Genomic DNA, 27,935 nt, shown 5'->3' on the forward strand with positions numbered 1-27,935 from the left:
AGGGATTTGGGGGGATCATCTAGTCCAAGCTATCACTGAGAGAGGGAATATCACCAAAACTAAAATGTCATGGGTTTGTTCAAGTCTGGAAATATTCTGACAATGGAACTTTCACAACTTCCCTGCACAATCTCTTCAACATTGTACTGTTGTTCCTATTTCACTTAGAGAGAATTTACCAAGCTATAATTTGTGACTGTTGCCTCTGCTTTTTTATCACCTGGCACTGCTGAGAACAGTTCAGCACCATCATCTTTGTAAGACACCAAACTAAACAAGCACAGATACCTCTCTTTGCAGGTCACATCCTGATCAGCAGTTGGGAGAGCCCTGAAAATTATTAATCTCACCATAATGTAGACACTCCATGGCTGGGTGCAATTGAGTAACTTATGGCAACATCAGCCAGCTTACTCTCCTGGCTTCAGTTTTCACAATGCAAGCAGAGACATCTAGAGCACCTGCAGGTGCCTACATAGAAACACCTAAATTTATATGTTAATCTCAAACTGAGTAAGCTTTTGCCAACTGATTCAGTTACATGATATTATAAATTTTGATGGCCTAAGATACCTCACCCATCCTCTCGTTTCTGCTCAAGAGAGAAAACTACCCCTAATTCCCGTGTAATTATTGCCATTCCCACAAAATTGTCTCAGCTACCCTCAGGAATAACAAAAAGCACTGTGTGCAGGCAACTAAGAGGAGCCATGTGCAGCTGCTGTATTTTAGCTCAGGTGGTAAACTCTATGTATTAAAATACTGCTACAGTTTCTCTTTAAAATAGCATCTTCAGATTTCTGCTTTCAGCTATAGCTGTGATTTATTCCAAACGTCTTGCATTAACCCCTGAGGGATAGCCTAGTTTCTGTAATAAGTGAAATAAAAACATTTTCCTTCCCTAAAAGTAAAAAAATAAATAAAAACGTTTTCCTTCCCTACCTCAGGGACTCCGAAATGGTTTAAATGACTTATACATATTAATGAAACAACAAATCAAGAATACATAAAATCAATGGGTTTATTTTATCACATATAGTTACAGATCAAAGCTAAAGGTGATGGATTATATATTTTTTAATTTTAGTAAACATTGGGAAGGGTATATATATATCAGCATTTAGTGAACTAGTTTATATCACATATTGTAAATATTTCTTATATTTCTATCAAGAATACTGGTAAGATACGTGCTCTTAAAGTGAAAGCTGTCAATACATGGGGCTGTTACTTGGGACCTCTGCAAAACTGCACGAATAAACCAAATATTTGGGAAACAAGATTAATAAGCACTCCCTAAACTTTCACTCATGTTTTTGAATGTGGTGCAAGATAAACACATCATTTTCAATTGGAAATTTACCACTAGATATGTAGATGTATCATCCCCTACCCTTGAATCTACTGACCGGCATCTCACAGGAATTCAGCACCAGTAGTAACTTGCAACTTAGAATACTAAGAAGTGAAAGGCTATCTTACCTAGCTAAAAATGGATGGAATTAGGTAGTATTACCTGAGCCAGATTTTATAACTAAATAATTAGTGATAAACTTGTCTTACAGTACTTCTTGACAATTCACATTAATAGAGCACTCTGAAGAATGAATAACTAAATTAATGTAACTTTTAAACAATTATTTGTGTTAGCAAAGAGGTATGATCATTAGGAAAATTTAGGAATGTTCTCAAGATATAGCATCTTTGTCTTTTTGAAATCCTTCACAGTATTGAACACAAATGGATTCAATTACTACTACTGTAATTATTCTCATCTAATTGCAATGAGAGTCGTCTATTTTTTTTTTTGTAAAATATCAATTGCATTTAATACCAATGCCTTATGGTTAGTGCCTTACCAACAGTATCTTGTGGTTGAATAGGTTCTGTGATTTCAGATGGATCACTGATGCCATGCTTGTTTGCTGACAAGACTCGGAAAACATACGGTTTTCCTTCTGCAAGGTCAAACACTGCATAGCGAGGAGATTTTACTGCAACCTGTGCATTGACTCTTTGCCAACTTCCACTGCCAACCATGGACTATGAAAAAAACAAAAAGAAAAGAAAAAAAGAAAAAAAAAACCCCAAATTAAATAAAAAGTAAGAAGCTGTGAATAATTTGTCATCTGTCAAAAAATGAACATATTGCTGTACTGCATGCCGTCATGAATTTATTTAAGAGCAAGAAGAGAAGGTTCACTCTCAAATGCCTCTAAAATATGCAAATTCTCATAGCTCGTGCATTTCATTACTCTACAAAAGGTCTGAATACCTCTCTGTCTCCCTGCCTGTCTAGACTTCAATATATGCATACTTATGCATACAGCTAGCCTTCAATTAGGGACATGACTGTCAACTGTGATTGGTCCCAAAAGAATTATTCACGTGTCCTGCAAAACTCACTTGAACACCCAAAGATCTGCTATAAAGCAATCATGTCCTAATCCAAATTCTGCAGAAAGCTGGATAGGGGGATCTTACTTTACCTACTGCTTTATGTATTCTACTGAGTAAGGTTATGCCCTTAAAAGTAGTTCATCAAATGAAATAATTACTTTTAAATACTGTCTGTGCAGCAGCTGAGCTAATCATAATCACAACTGCACATGGAAGAGAGCCAGCAAACCAGTATTCTCTGAAAGAAGTCAGCTGTCCATTAAGTTCCCCATGTAAACTGTTGACCTAAACCAAAACTTAGTCATGGAACCTTTTCAGCAAATTTAGTAAAACAAAAGCACCCAGTTAATAGTTAAATAAAAATTCCTTCAAGCACAGAAAGGGAAAAAAATGTACATGTTTATAAAATTTTGGCACAGACAGTCTAGGAACAAAGACCCATGGACTGTAAAGTTCTTGGAGGAACAGTGTTGGGTGCTTGGAAACTATCCTGTATATAAGTAGTCCTACCACAGATAAATAATAAACTGTAGCCAGTTGAAACATATATATCAAAGTCTTTTTTGTATATACTGAACCCACCTAGTGTTTTCAACAGGAAAAAGTAACATAACAGCCATTTTCTTCATAATAAAAATATTGAAAATACAAAATAAACATTATTTTGCCATATCATCTCCTTACTGTCATGAAAATGATGAGTTGTTGCATTTCATTTTCATAGGAAAGAATCAACATCACATGTTAATCTGTAGTTTCATTTGATTTCTCTGTTAAACTATGATTTTAAGGGAACATTGCTATACAGCATAGAGAACTCATTTCTATTTTGTGTTTCTTGAAGCTTTTAAATATTAATTTTTATTCTTCAAGACTGAGTTCTTTATCTGAAATAATTTAATTAGAAATTGTGGTTCTCTAAATTAACAGATGACTGTGGAAAACCAGAAACAAACATTCACCATGCATTGACTAAGCTAATAATATGTGTATGTTTTTATATTCAATAGATTGTACATTCAGGTATTGATTAGTATAATAAGCCTTTTTTTCTAATAATAGCATTTTAGTCTTCATTGTAGTTTTCCTCGGTAAGTTTGGCATTTAATTAAGATTTGTTTGTGCATGATTGTCATTGCTCTACACTGTTTCTTGAGCTATACAAAGCCATTCCAATAAAATAAGCAGATAAATCTTTTTTTCTAAATTATACTTAGAATTAAATATGGTGTCCAATCAATGAATAGAAATACAGAAATTGTCATTATTTCTTTTAAATGTGAAAGACTAAGTAGGCGAAATCATGGACATGCTTGCTGGAAAATTTATACAGTGACTGGATTTAACTTTATACTTATTGTTCAACATCAAGCAGGTAATGGATGATGAAGAATATAGAGATGGGCTATAAAGGTCTTTTGAAGTGGACATTTTCATGTGACTGAAAAGATAAGATAAAGACTGCTAAGAGAGGAGTGATGTGAACAGAATGATTGGCTGGGAAATGAATTCTGGAGGAATGAGAAGAAAAAAAATTGTATGTAAGGGCCTGAGAAAAGGCTATCACAATATTCAAGATGAAAATTGAATATGTGGCAGTTTTATAGACAGTTTTAGTGCTTGTGGATTGTTAAGATGGGGCATGTGCTAGAGGCATAATTCATAAAACCTAAGTATAGCTTGGCATGTAAGAGTTTGAGAGGTCAGGTTATGAGGCCAAATTTACCTGCTGGGGAATCTGTAGCAAGGAGGATTATGACCTCTGGCTGTAATTCAACATACTTAATTTAGGAACCTGGCTTGGGGAGATATGTTTCTAAAGCTTAGTAGTTAAGATGGGAGAAAAACAAACCTCCCCTACTGTGGTCGCTGAAGTCCCCCACTGAAGTCAAAGGGAAAAGGAAAGCAACCATGAAGAGTACTAGGGAGCAGTGAACCTGAGACAGGCATCTGCCCCTCTGCTGACCTTAACAGGGAATAAATTGAAAATGTCAGGGTATATCAGAGGCTCCTGTAAGCCAGCAAAAAGGAATGTGAAGATCATATTATGAGTCACTATTTCTTCCTTGCTCTACTACAGGATTACCAGAAACTTCCCTTTGATACAGTCAGACTGCAAACTTCCAATCTTGCCTGTAGTGCTTAAAAACCTTAAGATATTTCTCTCCCAGTAAACTACTACATTACAGATGTAGTTTGTTCTCATTTTAGACAGCAGTAACCAAATAACCCAGGGGCACTCTTTTCTCTGGACCTTGAATTCCAATACTCATTAAATCATGATATAAGACATTTGATTGTTCATGCTTCTCTAACATTCCATTACCAAATCTCACAGGACCTCAGAAAGTGTTAGTTTCATTGCTCCTTCTGTAGTTCTAAAAATTAGTTTAATGTAATTGCACACAGCAGTGAAAGAAATGCCACTGTACAGTACAGTACCTTCTCAATGAAATATGTCACTGGCTCCCTGCCACGAGGAACAGGTGGCTCCCAGCTGAGTACAACATATGTTTTGCTGATTTCTGAAGCATGTACATTGGTGGGAGGGCCTGGAATCTGAATATGGCCTGCAAGAGTAATAAAAGTAGTGAGTGTTAAACAGCAGAATAACCCCCGGGTCAGCTCAGCTACATGCTCATGCTACAGCTCAACTTTCTGAATCCCTGCAGTGCAATGCTCAACTAGTAGGGCCTACAGTATCATCTGTGCAGTTCATTTCCTCATTTAAACTAATTTTTGAGAAATTAAGATTCAGTATTAAATGTTAGTTATTTACTTTTTCAGTAAGAGTTACATATGCCCCCTGAAAATCTGTTTTTTTTTTGTCACATTTCTTTTCTTTGATCATCTGTTGCACAGAATTGTTTTGAAAAAAACCTACTTACTATATGCAAATAAGAGATATTTTTCAATCAAAGACAGAAATCCAAGGAGTTATTATGTGAAATTAGATTAGAAGAGGACTGGAAGGGAAGTACAGTAAGGAGAAAAGCAGGTTGAAACAAAGCAGAAAGCATAAAAGGAAGAAGACTCTATTAGCAATGTATCCTGCAAGGTGATGGTACTACTAGATGAATACTCTAAAGCCCTTCTAAAAACTCAGGATCAGAGACAAAAAAATCTATCACCAGCTCTCAGGTGACTCCACTGGTTAACATGACCTGATCAAACCCCACTTCCCACTCACCCTGCAAACTTACAAGGAACTTGAGACAGGCCCTGCATACCCTGGGCCAGGCTGGAGGAAAGAAGCATGGACCTTTTAGGGTCATGCTCGCCCACCACACCATAAGTAGAAGTGGTTTTCCTATCAGAGGGATTGTAATGACATAAAACATCACTAGATAGGAGAGGCTTGGACCTATGACAGACAGCTTCATGCATAGCTGCACCGACCTGAAGAAACTTCCTCTTGGTAATAGGTCAAAAATAGTAACTCAGCAGATACCAACAAATATTTTATTTTTATTGCTTGCAATAGAGAAAGCAAAAAATTTTTTTTCTTTTAAGGTACATCATGCCACTTCTCAGGCTAGCAAGGAGCATATGTCCTCTAAATGGTCTGGATTTTACATTAAAAGAGAGAAAAAGGTTTCAATATTAATCTCCACATCATGGAAGTGATCTGTAGAACCAGCCAATGTGCATTGAAGTTACTTCATTGTGCATTTTACCCAACAAAAAAACCAGATTTTTTAAAAGCAAGATGACATTTCAAAGAAAATTTATTTTCCTCAGTGTTTCTATATTTGATTTCCTTCAAATACAGATTTTATTTCAGAAAGGCATATAAACTGGCTGAGTTAAAGACAAAATTGCCAACATGCAGTCAAGAAAATTACTATAATCCTTCACAGCATAATGCATAAAGTCAAAAGGTTTTCAGTTGGTTTCACATAACTAAATTTCAACATGTTTTCTTATGCATTTGAAAAACCCAAAGCTGACACAATTTTCAGTGGTACAACTATGGTACAGCCTCCTCTATCAATATGAAAGGTCATGCAGCACTAAAAAAGAAATCCATTTGTGATTTACATGATCACTTTTTTAGAAAGTGTCCCCAGTCTTGGGGCACTTATTAAAGTAATGATCTATACAAGCAATGGTATTGGGTTATTCACACTCCTTTGTTAAATAAACACCTTCATGAAAAAGAAATCCAAATACAATTTTTCATGCATATGCCAGAGTGGCCATTTAACATTTTCAGTCATTCTCAGGCAGCCCAGAGAACAGGTGTTCTTGGAAGACAAAGAAGTAAGACAAATGCATCCTGAACCTATAAAGTCATTGTGACCCTATAATATCCATATGAATTCATTTAGGATACCATTGTAAAAATAGATAGACTTCATCTGTACTGCTGTATATGGGAGAAAACATTTAACATTTGATTCTCCTTCAAACCACACCTGTTTTCATTTGGTTTTTCTTTCACTGTGCTATTATTTAAGTTACAGATTTATAATTTTTGTGAGAGAGTAGGCAGAGGTGGGTTTTTTACTACTTAGCTATTATAATTTATAATTTATAATTTACCTTTTTGACAGTTTAAGTGAAAAGAAGCCCTCACCGAAATCACTACAGATAGAAACAACTAAAGACAGAAGAAACTCAGGCTTTAATTCAAAAGTTGGCAATGATCTCTTCAGGATTTCCAAGGAATAACAAAATTTAGTGCATAATCTTAACCTTAAAAACACCCTCTCTATTCAGCCAGATATATTAATTAAAGAATTTGGCTAGATTGCATAGGTTTCCATGAAAATTGAAATAACTTGCTCACATCATCAAATTTAGTTTAAAAAGCTACATTTAGCTCCCAGATGGATAGGAAGAAAGGAAATGTGGGTGATCAAACACAAGGTTCAGCTGTTTAAATTCAACTTAGCATTAGCCAAAGCAAAAGGCAAGGAGATGCTGTCGAGGGTGTGATGTTCTCTGTCCTTTTATACCTCACTTTTCAGTTGTGTTCTCTCAACCTTGCAAGCCAGAATATCTGTCTTTATTTACTACTATAAAAAGCTTCTTCACTAGGTGGATTTCTTTTCAAGCTATGTTTCTAGTTATAATGACAAATTCCCATGATATAGACAGATGGACTGAAATCAAAAGAAATACTACATACCTTCAAGGTCATCCTTACTGATCACGATTTTTCTTCCTTCATCCACATGAATAGCTATTAAAGAAAATAATAAATAATTTCTTGAACCATTTTAATATATTTATAAATTCTTCAAATTACTGTTCATCAGCTTTTCAAAAGCCTGTATATCTCTACTTCTATAACTTTGTTATTAAATCTTTCCACAGATGGAGTCAACTCGCAGTTATACACCGCTTCATTCACTGTCAGGAAAACAGCATGACAAGGCACTACTAAAAAGCAAGAATCATATTCAGAGTAGGTGGATTCAATTCTGTGGCAGATTGTATCATGAACTGGACTTTTGTTATAGAAATAATCATAAAGGTAGTGGAAACATATCATATTCAACTCAAATTTTACAAGCAACATTGAAGCAGTGCTCTGCAGTCTTCCTAATTAATTTAATTCCACTCTGAGTAAAAGTAGCACACAAAACAGAAGGTGTGCAAGTACATCATGTGTGGAATCTGCACAGGGGTTTAGGACAAGGCTAAATCAATAAACTGCTCCCTAGAGCAAGCCAGCTTACTCTATTCATGGAGAAGCTCTCATAAGGCTCCTTTGCAGCCTGCAGTGGCCTTGAGCACAAGACCAGCTTTCAGAAAGAGATTGTTCATTAGACTGACTTTTTCCATCTGTCAGAAAAGTCACAAGATCATAGACCCCCCAACTTGTAGCATGGGGTTTTATGCCAGGACTGGTGAATCACTAAGAAAAAAAAAGATGTGGAAAAATAGCAGTCTGCTGGCTGGTGAATTCCAATGACAATTTTTATACTTTTTTTCATCTAAACCAGACGTATTAGATAACTTTTCAGAAGCTTCTATCAGCAAGCATAGAACATTGTAGGATCTGAGCACCCACCCTCTCTTCCCAGTGCAAATGATTCAAGCTTCCAGGGCATATTAAATCTTCTGAAAACATTGCTCCTTGTGATAATGAGAGTGTGTATTTACAGATAAGGAAAAGCAGCCCTTATTTAGATAAAAGCCCAGGTCCTACCAAATTGTCTGTATGGATCTTGCTATGCCAACTACGTTACCCACCTTGAAATCAGTGACAATTTCAACCAGGGGAAGAAATAAACTCTGCTCTTTAAGTTAACTAAGAAAACATAATCTGAAAAAAAATGTGAACAAATAATCAACATCCGTTTCATTCTTTCATAACCTACTTTGTGTTCTCTCCAGGTCAGCAGGGTCAAGAGCTTTAACCGGTTCAGAGACTCGAGAAGGTCTGCTAATGCCAGCACTGTTCACTGCTCTCACACGGAATATGTAAGACCGTCCCTCGTAAAGACCAGTCACAGGATACTTGCAGATTTTTACAGGAGCATCATTGCACTGGACCCAGTTTTCCGAGCCTACTTCACATCTTGGAGTAGCAGAAGACAGCATTTATCAGTATTATCCCCCAAGAAATATATACCATTGCACACACATCGCCAGAATCACAAAAGTCATCCTCAGTAAATTGAGGAACTAAACCACACACCTCCTTAATGAAAGTCACACACTTTATGCACTCTTTCCTTTGATCAGACAACTGGTTTCCACCTTGCTCATATTTATTCATAATGCAATTGCAAAGGTCATTTTTCCTGCATGGTTTTTGGCCTTTTCAACTCTCTCTGCTTCCCTTACATTTGGTGCTCTTCTTTGTCGCTGAAAGGACAACTTATTAACTTCTATTTTTAACATGCATCCCCACAGAGAATTTTCCAACTCTTTTTCGTCATATTTTTAAGCAAGAATCTTTGTGCTTTTCCCCCCAATAATAGATGGGCCACGGAGTGCAGGAGTCATCAAGAAGCAGAATGATGTCCTCATAACTGGCTTCTTTGTGGGTACACTTGTGGTTTGTGTCCTACCAGTTCAAACTTTTGTGGAGAAGACTGCCTTTTGTCCTGACAGTACCAGGAAAAATAGGGTCATGGCCAAGGTACCCTTGGTGCTGCAGTAATCCAAGCAAAATATCAAAAGGCACAGATGAAGAGATTATGCATAAAGTAGGTGAAATACTCCTATGATCTATGCATTACAGAAATTTGATATAAATTATAAAGTCCCCAATGCTTAGGTTAATTTCTTAATAATAACTGCCATTCATAAGCCAACATTTTCCAGCAAATCTCAGACTGTTGTCCCTGAACTAGACTGAATTACAGGGCAGCAAGTACCAATGAACTGCAAATGTTGCTTTTAAGTGTAGAGCAGTATGTGAAATTATTTCAGTAATGTTTTTGCTTACTGACAGTTTCAGACACTAAGGATCAGATGTTCTGCTCTGGCTACAAGGAACAAGCGTGCACTTCAGTGGAAGAAACGTGCAAAATAGCACTTGAATCTGAAACCCAGATTCAGCACTTTGCTGAAACCCAGCAAAGACCAAAGCATATTGAAGGAGAGAGGATTGCCCTTCTGATTTAAACTACCAATTCCTTGGAACCCATACCCTGAGCTTCTGCCACAGTTAAGGCATAAGTTAAAAGATAATGTAACAAATCCTAGATTTCAGCTTTTGAAGTATATAGATTAAAGAGAATAAAGAGACTATTCAAGATGACCATGGATTCTGGCTTCAATAAATTAAATATTGCCAGGGGTCATTCTCTGATTTGGCCACATCCATACTACTGAACCATTTTAATGTCTGATCAAGTGTGGTTGCCTTCAAATTATTACTTGGAATGGCCCATGGCCCTTGCTAACTCCTAGACAATGCCCAGAATTGCCTGGAAAGGCACTAGACTATCTAGGCTAAAAGTCTGCCAGGGAACAATCTGGTAATTTACCACAGTAGGAAACCAAGTGCCAGTGCCTAGGATATGAAAAATATCATCTAAAGAACCCATGTATCAAAGAACAGACTGGTAGGGGTTTTTTTCCTTCAGAATATATATGGGTTTGCTAGTGAAAAGAAATAAATAAATCCCAGTGTTTACATACTTGTCAACAAAATATCCAATGACTGGGCTTTCACTGGTTGTGTTTGGTGGTTTCCAGGTGACAATAACATAGTCTCTGTTAGCATCATGGCATTTAACATCCATCGGTGCCCCTGGTGCTCCTGCAATCAATGCTTCAGCATCTGGACCACAAATAAAAGTATATCAGCTTTGACCTTGCCTCCTATGAAATCTACCACAAAGACAAAAGGCAAGTTCCCAGTTCACTGTGCTTTTTGTTTATATGAATGAGAATCCAAATATTTCATTACAGACTAATTCATTGCAGTAATGAAACAGGCCCATAATGTCCATATCTCCACATAGATAAAAATGTCCAAGGATATTTTTGAGGGCAAAAAATAATTTTGGGGATCAAATACTCATTACTTTTCATAAAAATTAAAAGCCCAACTACCTCATGTATTTTTAATGCTCTCTCTCACTAAAAGCTGTAGTTCAGTGGGTACTCAGGAAATAGCACATAGTTGATAAATCTTAAGGAATAAAAAATTTTCAAAGTCCTGGTACATTTCTAAGGTTACTTTTAATTTAAAGTCTTGCAATACCAATAATAAGTATTTTTAAAGTAATAAGTAATCACAAATAATCAACATTCCACCATTAAGATAACATTCTGTGGTTATATTTTGAGAGGAGTTGACTGATTTGGACCCACAGCTCCTAATGAAATCTCCCAACACATAAAGGTCTCTCCCTTCAAATAAATGTTTCTATATCACAAAAAAATCCTGTAGAGAGTCTAAATTTACAGAGTTTAATCTTAGTCAGTTATGAGGTGGCTGGTGCTCCTTATCAGTCATGTCCTACATGAAAAAAGGCAAAAAGCCAGCAGAGGACACTAGAGACTCCAGAGAACACAGCTCAAGTCCAGGCTCCTGGGCATGCAAAAGAATCAGACATAGTATGAAATGGACAACTGAGGTACTTAAAATTGAAGAAACACTACAATAAAAACTTCTAGGAAAGTTACTATACACTAGTGGGCCTATTCCACCTGGTACCTTCTTTCTTAGAAAGTAATTGGGAAATAGAAAGTTTTACCAAATTGTTTCTGATGGGAACAGGGTAGCAGAGTGCCTTGATCAGGACATTCTGCAAAGCCCTTGCACTAGTCAGTGATTTCTTTAGTTCTTCAGGAAAAAAGTGTTCTCAGGAGCATGCTTCTCATGAAGCTCCACATTCATGTAAGGAGACTGCTTTTTCTAGCAGAGACTACTATGTCAGTCAAACGACTATGAAACACCTCAAGGATAGATTTCTTTTTTACTTCAGTCAACACCTGGGTTTTTTTACTAAAACTCATCATTTTTATTGCTCTTTTTTAATTCTCCCCAAGAAACAGACTAAAAGTTTACCTTTGACAAATAAGTATGCACTGTATTCGCTCACTCCACCTTTTGTAATCATACGCAGGGTGTATAAACCTTCATCATCTTTATTCAGATGGGTAAAGGACAGAGCTGCCTGGCCTTCTCCAAAATACAGCTTTGTCCACTTGGAGTCCTTTATCAGCACATCTGGGAGAGAAGACATATTACTAATGTCAGCCAGAACAACCTACGTTCTAGTGCAAATATGTCCTAACCAGGGGCAAAACCTAACATTTATACCAGCTTTATTCAGATTGATGGTGTTTTGATGTTAAAAAAACTCTACAGAGAGAAAGCAGCACCTTTATAAACTTAATAAGTGAATTTTAGAGAATGTAAGGTCTCAGACTACACTGTGCAGTGCCAAAAACAGTATTTCCATCACTATAATTTTTAATATGCTGGTAGAGAAAAATATTTTCCACATTTTGAAACAATGACATGAAAACCTGCCATACCCTATAATGAATGCAGGGTAGAACTTTGTTCCATTTCTAATAAGTTTTGCTACCTGTTCAGGTCATATATCAGATTACTCAATTTCTTCCTCCAAGTTTAAATACCAGATTTCAGTTTCAACTCAAGACTGCTATAAATATACACCAAATTTAAATCTTCAATACATGGCTGTTGAACAGGGAATAAAATTAAATTTGAATCTCTCACGGGTGAGAGGTGGTGACCCATGATTAATGCAAATTAATCTGATTGCCCGGTGAAACCAGAGCAAAAGAATGAGCAGGATATTTTATTCTAGTCGAGGGGCTTTTTCATATCACCTTTTTTAATAAGTGATTTGATTATTTTTTTTAAATTCCTAAGATCTATTGCATACTAATTTTTTTTAAATCAATGCAGCAAAACTGTGTTTAAAGGAGCTGAATATCTATAAATGTTTATTATTCTATTGTTTAAATACACTTCAAAACAGACATTCAAGCAATTGCAGAGGAATCAGTTTTCCCACCTAGGAGGTGAATTGTGTAAGAAAGTAGAAAAAAAATACTCATTCAGATAACAAAGCATCTGGAAGACACACATTACTAAAACATACAGCAGTAAGTCATATAATCACCTAAGCATACCGTTGTTTTCTGAGATGCATACAAAGTACTTTCAGCCACATTCCTTACCACAGCATCCTTATCATGAGATCCTTACCTAGGAAATCTGTATGTCCCCTTTCTGTCATGCATGCCACTGTGGTACTGAAACTCTCTACTGTGTTGAGACACATGAAGTATTTTAAATGACATTAGAAAATGTCTTCACCTAGAAACGTAAACCAGCTGTGGAAACTCATAGAGGAAAAACAAAATGAAACGACCAGCACCTCTGAAAAGCAGGTCACTTATTTAGACTCCAAGTCTGATGGAATGGTAGACATATGAATATGTCTTTTGACATATGAAGTTTGAATATGTAGAAACTGTAGGCAAGCCTGTATTGTCTGCTAAGGCCAGAGTCATCCATTTCCACCCTTGATGTGTACCTGAGACCAGAATCTGTGGAGGCAGCTGTGTTTGGTAAGAGCAGAAAAACTTTTATCCTTCACAAAAAATAAACCCTCGGAGGAAGTGTGACTCAAGCCTCACGTGTTGTTTTCAGTACATGAGATAGTTTTCCTAAAACATTACTCTGCTGAAAATTCACAGAAAGCATACAGAATACCTATGCAATGAAGCTTTTCATCATATGTTTTTTCAGCTAAATTCTGGACTCTGATTTTTTCCCTCTGAGTTAAATTATTTGCTTCTAGGTAACAGTTATGAATGGATGTAGAATGCCCAAGTATATAGCTTTATAGTATTTATATTACATTAGATATCAATAACTGAAAGCTCCTGTTACCAGGTAAACTCATATCCAGATTAGATATACATTCCTGAAGTATTATTTTGATCTAGTTGTCTCAGAATCTTAATTTTTTTTAAGTAGGCCATGAATTACAGACATCATACTCATGTTTGTCAAGTCTCAAACCACTTCAGAGGATTTGATGCAGCTGATTTATATGCCCCTAGGAGTCTAATAGACATCCTCAATAAGGTTCACTGGCATGAAGCTTATTAATGCTAGATAAACACATATTTCTCTTGTGCATAATTATTAGAATTAAATCATACATATCCATCTTAGGGATTTAGTTCTCATTATTTGACTAAAACAAACTGATTTTTTTTTAATGCAGTTTGTCTTAATACAACACTAGAGAATTAAGTAATATCTCAAAAACAAAAAGCAAAGAAAAGAAAGTCTAAAGCAAGTGATGTTGTTAAGTTATTAACCTCCTCATTGTTTACATTTATGCATTGCCTCCAGCTCTCAAGAGACTGAACACCTGGAACTGTAGCACACAGCAAAGTTTCACAGTGCATGAATCCCTGGAATGTTTGGGAACAAGTACTTCCAGCTGAGGCACCTGTGCACTTCTTGGAAATATTGTGATCCATGTATGTACAACAAAGGACCAATATAAGCTTGTTTACATCATCTTATTTCCTGCAATATAACTGGAATAATGGGATGAAAGCCTATCTGACTCACTAGGAAAAACCTATAGGCTTCAAAGAGACCAAGTTTTCATCTCAGGATTTTACAGGGAAGGTAACATTAAGTCAAATGAGGAGGGAAACAGAGAGCACAGTATTATTACATATCAAGATGTAATTATCTTAGCATCATCTAGAGCTACACTGGGAGGGCTGTAAGCTTTCATTCTCCTGTGCACACTTGCAAGAACAATTCACACTGGATGAAAAGTAGATTGATATGGGGTGTCCCTTGAAAATTAGGAATAGCATGATAGTTGCCATTCCAAACTCAAAATTTTAGAGGTTTGTCACTGTGAAAACCTGGGTCTAGTAGTGTAGAAATTAAAGGTACCATTGATGGCTTATATCAGAGTAAAGCGAGAGATTATTTATAGCAATTACAACTCCCTGTGCACCTCAGTAGAAACACAACTGAATTCTAAGATGAGACTTAGATTTTAAGTTATTCACCAAAAAAAAGTTATTTTTATTTCCTATTTTTTGTTCTAGTAATACCAAATAGCTCCATTAAAATGAAGCATCCATAGTGATAGATAAACAGGAATGAAAGAGTAAGTGGCAGCCCAGTCCCTAAAGGACTGGATGGAAATCTATGCAAAACTACTGTGTACATGAAAAAAAAAAAAAAAAAATGGCAATAAAAGCATCCTTTCTCTGATATTCCTAATCCTGAATTTTCTTGATTGCCTTATAAATCTTACTGTCACTTCTTATTTTATGCATCAAACCTTGTCAGCTATGAAAACTTCTACCACCTTGTCTGGGACCAGTCCAAAATTCAACCCTGGGAGCTCACCATTCTCAAATGTGGCCTCTTTGCGGAAAGGTCCCCCCATTCACAAACAACCAAGGCTTTCCTTAAATCCTCAGACAGAATATTTACCTAAGAATCCTACACGGAGATTGTGGTTGGTGAAAAGTGGTAAGCTAAGTAACTACCATAGTCTGCTAATCATTAAACTTTAAATTGTTTCTTTCATTTTTCAAGACTTTTTTTGGTGCAGTGAACAAGCACTGCTCATTCAGGGTTTGTGTACTGTCCACCAGAATATATGGTATGCTTCAGTCTTGTTATTTTCAGCTCTTCCAGTTAAGACTGCTTCACTTGGCATAGCATAATTTTTCACTACAAAACTGGCAAGGAAAGGAACCTAACTACATGGCATTTAAATAGCAGAACAAGGGCATGTGTTTCAGGCCTGACTCCTGTAAGTATTTCTGAACTATGCATGAAATTGATTTTAATATAAAATTCACACAAAATACTGTAATAAAATGGAGGTGGAGGCCCAAGCCCATACCTCAGTGGTACAGATTTTAATTTACTGCTTATGAGTATCCTTCAGCTCGGTGGTTACATCATTCAATTATAAATCAAGGACAAATCTAGGAAGTGAATCTGGACCTTCTCCTAGTCAGTAAATGTCCTAACTATTGTGTTATTAGATCATATGGGATTACCTCCATTTTCTGTACATGCGTGGTCGAGAAAAGGTTGGCCAAGTCACTTAACTGAAAGTTAATTCTAAGCCAATATATTTTCTCTATTCCAAATTTATTTCATAGAATCTCATGATCTAAGCCTCACCTGTGTCTTCAGTGTTTCTTCCAGCATTTTCCAGGTAGCTTCTATTCAATGTACCAACTTACCATCTCTGTACCACTCAACACGAGGTCGTAATCTTTTCAGGTCTGGGGTCACCACCATAGAACACTTCAGGGTCAGTGTTTCACCTTCAGTTGCAAAGGTGACTCCAAACTTCTCCAGAAACTCAACATCAATGTGGGTGAAGCAAACATCATACGACAGGGGCACTGTGCATGAGAAAATTAAAACATCTTGAGTATAAGGATATTTTACTTGGCACAAACAGATTACTGTCTGATCTGAACAGGATATGGAGCGCTCTGTTAAAGACTATGTGTGAGAGATGCAACTGGGAAAGCAAAAGCATCTGGACAGACCCTATTGTAGCTGAATGTTTAGAAAGCAAAGCCAGAAGCAGCAAGTTGTATCCAATTTTCTCATCTGTCAAGTGTTACTCTGATAAGAGTACATAAACTATCTAAGCAAAAAGAGAAAAAAATACTTACAGTTGAAGGGCATTATCCCAGCTGGGTGAGGCTCTTCACCATCTCTAAATCCTATAAATCAACATAGAAAAGCATTCAATGACATGAGCATGAGTATGAGCATATTTTTTTCTTGCTTTAATAATGAAGGAGGACTTACTTCGAACAACCACAGCACAATTAGTTGATGCCTGCCCATGGACATTGGTAGCAACTGCTGAATAGGTAGCAGAATCATCAAAATCAGCTCTGAAAAAGGAGGAAAAAAGATGATTCTTCACGTAAATACAAATTCTGTTCTTGACTGATATTACAAATCAAGGTAAGTCAACCCTAAGGAAAGTGCATATAGCTCTTTACTGGTGTCAGACAGTGCAAGATGTTGGTGAAGGACAATCAGAAAGCTGGCCCTGTTTTTTACTGCAGTTTTATCAAAGCTTAGTGTGCAGGATGCATTAACTTGAGCAAACTGGAAATGACTTTAGAGGATGATCACAAGGAGAGAGCTGGAGGATGCCAGTCTGGCTATTCCCTTTCTGCATGTAAACTTCTTCCTTAATCCATCCTGCCCTTCTGCCGTGTATTTTAAGAAAGAGACTTGGAAGAAAAGTACATGTGATGGTTGCAGAAATTTCTCATTCTATGACTATTCCCAGCAGGGAGATACTGGCACTTTTTGCCTCTTTTATATCTCAGGCAATCTAAAGGAAATGATAAAAAAACAGGGAAAATGACAACATTGTGTAAGGGCATAATTTTTTTGCTTGATATTACTACTATTATTATTATTGATAGTGGTATTGATATTATACAATAACTTTATAATGAAAAATAAGGCAAAAAATAGTTACTGCATGTAAAATGAGACCCAGCAATTTATTGGCTCACTTACTGCATCAGTCCTTGAAGAAGTTACATTAACAGATACGTGGCCAGACATTAAGACATTGGACAAAACTTTGACATCCCACTTCTTTTCTTATTTAAAATGGGGCCAGTCAGGAGAAAAATTATTGACAAAAAAATTGAAGAAAAAGAAAGGAAACTAAACTATGAGCAAATATATATTTTTGATGAAATCATTTGAATTTACAGTTGAAATAAATTTATTTGCTATGTTTCTAAAAAAAAAAAGTAAATATAAATGACTAGAGACTAGAAAAATTTAAAAATCTTTTGGATTAGTTTTCAGTAAAATGCAGACTTGTACAGAATGAGATTTCTTCAATTCTCCTGAAAGAACTTAGTTCTGATGAAGAAAAAATTTATGAAAAAGGTAGAGTATTTAATTTTTACCTTTCAATTAATTCAATTAATATTTTCATTTACAAAAAAATCCAAATTTATTTTTGCTTAGTTTTCATAAACATAACCAAATGTTGTGTTCATAAACATACTAAATACTCTAATATGAAATTAAACAAACATACTAAATATTCTAATATGAAATCAAACATTTTAGTTTTGAAAGAACTAAACTTTTTTGGTCCAATTCAATAATTTCTCTTGAACTTTTCCATTAGCCAAGTATCCTACAAAATTGTCTGTCAAACAAAATGTCAATTTTTCTTATTTCAAGGAATTACTGTTAGGTTGATTCATCAGCTATTAGAGTGCCATCTGAAACACACACAGTGAAATCCTCCTTCTGTGTAGCTCATTTAGTAGTACATTTACTGGAGACTTCCCGTTACAAGATACAGTGATCTGCATGCACACATAATTTCCTCTCAAAACAAATGTGTATCTTCTTGGCAACTGCTAGATTAAAGGGATGAAATTCTGGTTGCACTTGTCTTCTATGAGGTTATATATCCCAGGTGTGAGAGAAGACGGAATATGTAAAAGTGTTAGATGAGAATTTCCTAACAGGATGCCAATTTGGGGGTATGTAGCATCTGTGACAGGCACATCAGACTCCTATTTTTCAGCTCTTACTTGTATTCTGGACAGTGTCGTAGAACAAAAATGATACTATCTGCAGTGTGATCTCTAAAACACAACTTGATGAAAGCTCTATTAAACTGAGATTTATTTCTTCAATATACTAGACTAACAGCTCCTCCTGGAGGCTAATCTGCAGCTGCACATCTCACAAAATAAAGAGGTAAAATACAAAGTACAATTAATTACCTAAGCCAGAGAGGTGAGTCCTAAGTTTAGGCCACTTAACCAAAAAGCCTGCAGTTGGTTATGAAACCCTTGATAATCCTCTTACAATCTGGGAAGGAAAAATAAGTCTAAAAAAAATTTTAAATAATTTAAATACTAGGCTCAGTATAATATAAATATTTTTGTTGTTTTCAGAAAATGTTTTGTTGGGTTTTTTTAAATACCAATACCTCTTCACCGATCTGCATAAAGCTTAGCTGATTCTGAACTTGCTGAAAGCTGCCAGACTTGGCAACATTTCTTTGCACTAACTTCTTAAAAACAGGAATGTTTTTCCTACTATGCCAGTGTCACACTATTTAACATCTGGGTGATAAAATGCAAAAGCAAGGCAAAACTGAAGACTTCCCTCCTGAGACATGTCCTGAAATATATCCTGAAATGTATACAATTTCGTATCCTGAAATGTATACAATTCACACATTTTTGACAGACCAGTACAGTGTTGTGCTATAATGAAACACTAAAAACAAATGAGGCACCTCAAAGACATCTTACAAGAAAGGGCATTGCAGAACTGATTGCACTGGAACTGTAAGGTGTTTCCCTCACTCTGCACTTCACGCCTACTTAAAGGAGATATCTAGAGTATACAGAGAATAGTACATAGCACATATTCTATTTAATAGCATACCTTATGTATTAGTAAATGAAACAGTGTAAGATAGTGTCCCCAAAAACTGGATCAGCACCCTAATGCTGATGTGTTAAGAAAAGCCTTTGGCATGCCATAGTGTTTTCCAGCTCTCCAAAAGGATTCCCAGACACAGGTCAGGAGATATCAAGGGTCCATTGCCAGAAACAGTCTGGACGTAGCTGTCCATGCAGGACAGCAGAATTAGCCCTTGCCATGCCAGGAGGCCACACTGTGGCAGAGGATGTGTTGAAATTACTATGGCAAGAAGACTGCTGAAGTGCAATTCCTAGGCAGCAGTGGCAAGTATATGCCTGACCTTCCAAAAAAATGGTGCAGAGATCATGCTGTATTTGTGAGGTCAAGGTCCCTCTGGATGGCTTCCCTTCCCTCCAGCATGTACACGCAGCACACAGCTTGGTGTTGTCAGCAAATCTGCTGAGGGTGCACATAATTCTACTGTTCATATCTCTGATAAAGATGTTAAACAGCATTTGTCCCAGTACTGACCCCTGAGGAGCACCACTCATCACTGTTCTCCATCTGGACATCAAGCGCTTTGACCACTGCTCTTTGAGTGTGACCATCCATCAACTCCTTATCCACTGACTGGTCAGGATGAAAAGCCACATAAGGTCCCAACTCTTTGTCCTAGGTAATACTCAGACTGAGGACTATTCTGGGAGCTATCTAATTCCCTGTATGCTAAACCCCCTAGATTTCCTAAACAGCACTGTAAAGTGCATGGAGTCAAGACCAGTCAGCAACAATATTTGAAGTACTCAGGAGGCAGGGTGTGGTCTCTTTAACAGTTATTCTTGCATCATGATGGAGAATGTTTTCCAACCTTTACAAAGGTCAGATAAAATATGCATGGAGTATATTTAGATAGCATGAAGTGTTAGTGCAGAGCTGTATCTGTCCCAAGGTACTAATACTTTTTGTGAAAATTAAATTGCTCTGAATCCACATGAGGGTCTGAAGTGCTAATGTTTGTGCAGAGAATATTCTCCAGGCAGATATATCTGTTTAAAATGCATGTATTCACCCATCTGTCTATAGTAGATTTAAACAGAGGAATTAAGAGTAAAATAACATTTTTGCCTGAATTGGAACACAATTCAGTGCATGTCAAGAACAGGAAGCAGAACATAGTAAAATGCACAGAGTTAAAACTGCCTCCTTTGAATTCAAAAGACAGACTTTACAATATTGTGGCTATATGGCATCAAAATGTGGAAATACTCACCAGGATTACCATCTTATGTGCTGATTTTCCAGTTAGACTGAACCTGACTGATTCTTTTTGTTTGGTTGGGTTTTGCTTTTACTGAAGAGGGGACGTCTGTTGTGAGGCTGCCACTTCTTCAAGCTCCCATCTAGGGGAGCTGATAGGGGTCTGTGACTGAGAGCTTACAAGACCACGGACCATTTCATTTGAGGGCTGTTGTTTGCATTTCAGCAAGGCAAAAAGAGCAGAAGTACACCATGCCTGCTGCCTACACTGTCACTGGTACTGCATGGCTGTGACACCCCAGGAGCTGCAGCTGATCACCTGCTGAAGCCCCTGAAACTCAACATCTCTGGCTCAGCTTTTGCCACAGCGCCTCTGCTCTGCCCGGCTCCCACCTGCAGTGCGAGAGGGCTGGCTTCACTCTGTCTCTCCAAATTAAATCATCGCCAGCTTTTCATGCCTAATCAGACTAAAATAGCCCTGTGCTGACTGCCTGGTCTCATTTGGTAAATGATAAGAGTTCATCCAATTTTTAAGCCTTTTTTCTGCAGCGATGCCGGCGGTGCTGAGGAGCAGAGGGCATTGTTGCGGAGGGCTGGCGGCAGCAGCAGGTGTGTCACTGCTCTCTGCTGGCTCTGTCACGCCGTCCTGCTGCTGCCACCACAAACCTGCTCTGCCTGCAATTAGCAATCCTTCAGCGATGACCTACTGAAACAGGAGAGAGCCCTAATAAAAGACAAAGTCTGCCAAACTTCGAGCCTTGTCTAGGTGTTGACTGTGCAGCCCCATCACACCAACGGTGCTCTGGAAAACCAAACTTCCTTCCCCGCTCCCACCGCCATCCAGCACCCACCCCGATCGTCCGCCTGCCCACTGATCGCCCACCCCCATCACCCACCATACCTCTGTGCCCCCTCTATGCCCAAGCCAACCCCTCAGGAAATACAAACCAGCCATTCACAGCTGCATAAAGCCAAGCATTTCATTTACAGAAGCATCACAGGACAAAGAGACAAATTTTGTCGCTAAACAAGTAGCAACAACTAAGAAATTCAAAGTGTTAGGATTCTGAATTACTAAGATATACATGAAGGCAGAAAATATTTTGCAGCTATACTATAAATCAGGTGAGGGATGTCTTCATCTTGACTACCTCTGATAAAGAAACCTTTCTTGTGTTCTGTTGTCCACAGTTAAATTAGGAGGGATAATGAAATACATTTAAATAGACCCCCATGTTCTCAGGCATATATCAATCACTTCAACTACCAGTAGCTATCCCCCAATGGATTCCTCACAGTCTGTTCTGAATCACCTATCAGACTGAGGTGAAAGATGAGATGAACCACTACCCCAATTCAACCCTGGCAATATCTCTTCTCCTATAATTATGAGATGTGCAAAAAATACGATGAAACTACAAACCTCATTTCTACACTGTGCAAGGGAAACCTTAAACACAACTGAAGAAGCCTAAAAAGGGCAAGAAAGCCACACTATCTGATATGATAGCCCTGAATAAATACAGAGAATGTGGTAAATTGAGCACTAAACATCATAAAAATATGAGACAGATAAACGAAAATTATCTAGTTACTGTATAGTCTTATGGGCACTTGAAGATAGAGAACAGAGGGGGATGAAATTTTGTCCAGTTACTACTTTAAGATTACAAGGTTACGTTCTGGTTTTGGTACCTCAAGAATTTTTCCACTGAGATCAAGAAATACTAATAGGAATAAATATCACACTTGCATCAGAAGGAAAAGTTCACTGCCCAAGCTTCACTGAAGTGCTAGAATGGTAGCCAAGAAATTCCAAGGCTGTTCTGAGTGGCTGCAGATCAGATGACATGCAGTTCAGCACTTTAATGTGAACAGCTGAGAAGAGCAGAGAAGTGGATAGGTAGAAAATCCCAAATGTTCTTCTTACTTGAAAAAAATAATACTCTGAATACGTGTGCACATAGATATGTATAGAAGATCTAGAGTTCATTGATATATGTTTGTATAAAACCATTTCATATATATATATATATATATATATATATATATATAACCACAACCTATAAATCCGTTGTTTTCAATTAAAAAACCACCTAGTACTGGACTAGGAGCAGTCAGCTCCACCCATATCCTGGGGGTGGAATATTATGAGCAGTACTCATACGTACTGCTACTACTTGAGAAGCATCCCTTAAAAAGAAATGAGATAGCAGTTCTTGCTGACAGCTTCTCTATAGGGCTATGTTTCCCCCATCCGGAGCTACGGAAAGGTGAAGAGTTGAGTGGGACTTTGTTATAGGATGACAAAGGCAACTATTCCTTCCCAAAAGCAGAAGAAACAATGCACTTATTTTCTCTAGTAATGCCACAAGACTGTGCTCAGGGCTGCTTTCATTGCTGACAGATGGAGACAGGGTACAAGATGAAATGTCTGGCTACCCCTTAACCACAAACATTCCAGCTGTTTCAGCACAGCTGATGCTCATGTTCTGGAAACATTAATTTAATTTGATTTAATCTATTAATTTTCTTTTCAAATACCACAGTGATGCCCTCACTTTTCTTTGGGTCTTTTTATTTTTAAAAAAGGTTTGTACCAAATCACATGTAATATGCAATATTTCAATTGTTTAAGAATGGATTAGTTTTGGAAACTGTTCTACCAAGGCATTTCTATACCACAAGGTTAATATAATTTTGAAAAATAAAATAAAATAAATTAAAACATTTTTTCTTTAAATTATACCTCCTTACCTTTTTGGAGACCAAAGAAAAGATTAAAAAGCAAAGAGTACCAAACATAATAAAGTACCTAACATAGTAAAACAGATACTGACAACTGCATATCCTTGCACTGACCAGATAAAATTTTGCTTAACTTTAAGAGCTTCATCATGACAAAAACATAAAATAAACAGTCAATTTTCTATGTTCAATACTGAGATGATTATTGTTATAAAAAAGGAAGTACCATTCTTTCTGGTACCTATCTTCTTTTAGATTGCTGGGGTTAAATAATAAAAATACCTAATTTTTCATTTAATCTTCATAATCAAGTATTCAGCTATTTAGTGAACCTTCTCTAGCCTAAATATAACAACTCTCTTGCAGCTTTTATCTGAATTTTCAATTGTATTTGATAAAAACCACTTTGTGTAGAGTATAAAAAAATGTATTCTCTAGAATAATCTACCTGTTTATATGCAACACATGTACTCCATATTTGCTTTCAATTCTGTATTTTACTGGATCACTTGCAGGGGTAATCAGTTCCTCATTTTTGTACCTGACAATCAAGAAAAAAAGAAACCCATTAATATTAGCAACTACATACTGCATTAATTTAGCAGATATTTACATTCAGGTATCGTTTACTGTCATCCAAGCTCTCTCTATAAATCTTCCATACCTGTATAGAGTATTTTCCAGTATGTATGGATAGATACAAATTGGGCCATGAAGGAAAAGGGGGACCATCACTGCAGCAAGAAAGTGGAAACAGAAGATGTGCACCCAAACCAGCAGAGCAAGCAGTGGAACGACTTGAGCTTTCTGGTCCACAAGACCTGACCCAAGATGGGAAGCAAGCTTTGTCTTGGATCACAGCAAAGTACTTCAGCACAACCAAGGGAAGAAGCAACAGGATTGTGCCTCAGGTTAGATCTTCACTAAGATGAAGCCTGGGGTTCTCACATATTCAGGACAGAACTCATCTGGAGAGAAGGGCAGCTTCAGGGACATTACCCTCATGTCCACCACAAGAGAGGCTGACACAGAGTGAACAAGGATACAGCCCAAGACAAAATGGTGCTGTGCAAGTTTACCCACACTCAGCAAGGGGCTTGTGAGCCCTGAGTATTTTGTTATTTGCAGCTTCATCATCAGGCAATTCAATGACCAGAAAGACTAGAAATGCTTGCCACAGTCTGCCTTCTGACCTGCTTTCATTTGCTTCTCACACTGCAGAAGTCCATTCAGAATGCTGCCCTCCCACTCCTTCCACTCTAGTATCAACTGCTACAATCCAGAACATGTATGAGGATTATAAAGGGTGTTTAACATAGCCATTATGTATGTGACAGTTATCTGTTATGCCATAACTTCCAAATGAAAAAAGCTTAACAACATTTTTTGAGGGCTAGGAAAGACCAGTCTCTTACCATTGTACAAAAGGGGTTGGAAATCCTTGCACAGTGAAGCAAAGACTCACAGACATCTTTTCCCAGACAGTGTGAGACCTCAAGCGGACTAGGATTTCAGGAGCCCGACTTATACTTTCCTCAACAGCATGTCTTTCCAGAGCCATATTTTCTTCTACCTATTAAACACAGGTAAAGAAGCATCTAGCATCAGACTCAAATGGAGTAGAAGATCTCCTCTTAAATTCACAGAAGTAAAATATGTTAAATCACTATTGGTATTTGAAACACAGGCTTAAATTTCAATATATCTTGTTTGGATAGGAACAAAAAAGGTTCAGCACTCTACCATCCTTTGTATATAAAGTCTATCCAGGTGTTCTCTTGCATGGTGTCTGGCTGTGTGAATCTCTTTTTCCAAAGCAGACAACTCACTGGCAAACCGTATCCTTTTCTCATCACTTGCATGAGACTTTTGTTCATGAGTCCTGTACAAGAAGAAATATCAGGTAAGAGTAGCCAATATGAAGCTTTAAGATTGTCACTCAAATTTTAGTCAAACGAGGGCTCTGTAACTACAACAATAAGATGCAAAATCTACGTTAGGAATTATTCATATAATCCATCTGCCTATCATAATGAGCATGCGAAATTTATTTGAATTTTCTTTCCTTTTCTTTTCCCCTGCATAGATAATGCCATAGCTTCAGGTTTTGAAAGCTGGCAAGGCCATGTTGACTGACTTCGTAGTAATATTCCTCTGGTAATCAAGATGAAGGACCTGCCTGGCTTGCCAATGGGTCCTAATTTTCCTTCCCATGAACACAAAAAGGCAGAGGGGTGAAAGCATATTCTGTTCCTTTGTGTTCACACCCTAATAAGAGTTGGGCCATGCTAATAGTGTGTCCTTGGCTAATGGTGTGTCCTTCCCTTCCCTGGGAAGCTCTGCTAGCTCCATGGGCTATATCAGCTGACCTCACCTGAAAGATACAGATCAATGACTTGAGGAATTGCTGCATGGAAAAACATTGTTCTTGGACAAGGGTCAGCAGGTATTATTATATAAACTGTCAGGAAAAGATAACTTCTTGAGAAATTTGTGGGTTGTTCCCTGAAAAAAATCTAACTGATGATTCTTCAGAATTCCTGAAAAACATTTGAGACAATTTTTTTTAAGCAGAGCTGTCTCAATTTCCTGTATTCATGCTGATACAATAAGCATGCTACTCTTTACCTTGCCATGAGGAAAAAAGAAGGGAGCTGAACACCAGAAATTTCTAACATGGGTGTCATTCTAGAATAATGCAAGATTCTTAAACCATAGCCCAACATGCCATGGAGCAAAATAAAAAGACTTTCATGAAACTCAGTGAACAGTATATTGAGACACTATTTGTCTGATATTTTAAAAATATTCTTCATACCATTTCAGTGTGGTTTAAAAACCAGTTTTTTTCTACCATGCGTTTCTTTACATCACTATAATTTAAAACAGTTTTTAAAAAGATAAAATAGAGTATACAAATTAGTTTGGTTTTCCTGGAACGTTCCGCTTCAAAAAAATCAAGTGTTTAACCGCATTAATGTATGTGATTTTCACAACACATTTTCTGCAAACAAGGCAGAATTCATTCTTGTGTAGATTCTCTGTGTCTCCAGTGCACTCACTGTAGGGCATGGCAGAGCAGAAACAGTCAAATTCACAAACAGCAATATTGCCATAAGTACATTTACTACAGGACTTCAAGTTTGCTGATGACACAAAGCTGGGAGGACTGGCTGGCACCCCAGAAGGCTGTGATGCCATTCAGAGGGACCTAGACAGGCTGGAGAGTTGGGCAGGGAAAAATTTAATGAATTACAACAAGGGCAAGTGCAAAGTCTTGCTCCTGGGAAAGAACCCCAGGTACCAGTATAGGTTGGGGTCTGAACTGTTGGAGAGCAGCACAGGGGAAAGGGACCTGGGGGCCCATGAGCCAGCAATGTGCCCTTGTGGACAAGAAGGCCAATGGCATCCTGGGGTGCATTAGAAAGGGGGTGGTTAGTAGGTCAAGAGAGGCTCTCCTCCCTCTCTACTCTGCCCTGGTGAGGCCACATCTGGAATATTGTGTCCAGTTCTGGGCCCCTCTGTTCCAGAAGGACAGGGAACTGCTTGAGAGAGTCCAGTGCAGAGCCACAAAGATGATTAAGGGAGTGGGACATCTTATGAGGAAAGGCGGAGGGAGCTGGGTCTCTTCAGCTTGGAGAAAGAAGACTCAGGGGTGACCTCATGAACGTTTACAAATATGTAAAGGGTGAGTGTCAGGAGGTGAGAGCCAGGCTCTTCTCAGTGATGACCAATGATAGGACAAAGGGCAATGAATGCAAGTGTGAGCATAGGAGGTTCTGTATAAACATAAGAAAAATCTTTTTGACTGCAAGGGTGACAGAACACTGGAACAGGCTGCCCAGGGAGGTTGTGGAGTCTCCTTCTCTGGAGACATTCAAAACCCACCTGGACATGTTCCTGTGTGACCTAGGTGGTCCTGCTTTGGCATGGGGGGGTTAGACTTGATGATCTCTCAAGGTCCCTTCCAACCCCTAACACTGTCATTTCTGTGATATTAAGGCTGTAACTGAGAAATGACAGTAATACATGTCCTCTTAATACTAAGGAAAGAACTCAAAATATTTAAATTGGTCCAAACGAGAAATTCAAGAACTGCTAAAAAGTGAGTTTCAGATTCTCAGCAGATACTATATTATTTGGTTTTAAAGATGTTTTCAAGGGTCAGAGTGGGGATTAGGGGTACAACTCTGAGTTGAAATATGAGATAGAAAATGACACTCAGTCACTTAGTATTCCAGCCAAATAGATTAGTGAAGAAGTGACAGAGAAGCCTTCAGTTTTGCCAGCTCCAAAAAGAGCCCTGGCAAAAGAGTTATACAGAATGGGACCAGAGCCACTACCCAGGTCAGATGGGACCAATAGAGCTTTACCTTTTTCTGGATTCTTGTATTGCTTCATGAGCCAAGGTGCGTGCCCTCCTGGCACAGAGTCTACATGTCGTTCTTCCCAAGCCAGATGATTCATAATAAGCAGCCTGTCTGGAAGCAGCCCTTCAAATATTAAAGACATTGTTATAACCTAGCAATTCTGGTAAAACATGAACTCACAAAAACCAAAGAAGTTATTTCAAATGAACTGAACACCATGACTGAGCAACTGCTCAGTGGGAAATTTA

At 37.6% G+C, this 27,935-nt stretch overlaps 1 protein-coding gene across 2 annotated transcripts in view; it reads right to left on the reverse strand.

The window, feature by feature from the left end:
- Positions 1-27,935, reverse strand: part of MYOM2 (myomesin 2) — a 75,481-nt gene that overhangs the window by 37,146 nt on the left and 10,400 nt on the right. For both annotated transcript variants that reach the window (XM_071741769.1, XM_071741768.1), the window contains exons 3-15: positions 27,691-27,810; positions 25,061-25,199; positions 24,733-24,890; positions 23,766-23,858; positions 16,688-16,776; positions 16,549-16,599; positions 16,105-16,269; positions 11,885-12,046; positions 10,507-10,648; positions 8,733-8,932; positions 7,535-7,588; positions 4,843-4,970; positions 1,860-2,043 (exon numbers count right to left, since the gene is read on the reverse strand). In XM_071741769.1, the coding sequence (XP_071597870.1) occupies positions 1,860-2,043; positions 4,843-4,970; positions 7,535-7,588; positions 8,733-8,932; positions 10,507-10,648; positions 11,885-12,046; positions 16,105-16,269; positions 16,549-16,599; positions 16,688-16,776; positions 23,766-23,858; positions 24,733-24,890; positions 25,061-25,199; positions 27,691-27,810 (1,685 nt within the window). The remainder of the gene's footprint in view (positions 1-1,859; positions 2,044-4,842; positions 4,971-7,534; positions 7,589-8,732; positions 8,933-10,506; positions 10,649-11,884; positions 12,047-16,104; positions 16,270-16,548; positions 16,600-16,687; positions 16,777-23,765; positions 23,859-24,732; positions 24,891-25,060; positions 25,200-27,690; positions 27,811-27,935) is intronic.

This window comes from Heliangelus exortis, chromosome 3, assembly GCF_036169615.1.
Source record: "Heliangelus exortis chromosome 3, bHelExo1.hap1, whole genome shotgun sequence".
NCBI classification, from domain to species: domain Eukaryota; kingdom Metazoa; phylum Chordata; class Aves; order Apodiformes; family Trochilidae; genus Heliangelus; species Heliangelus exortis.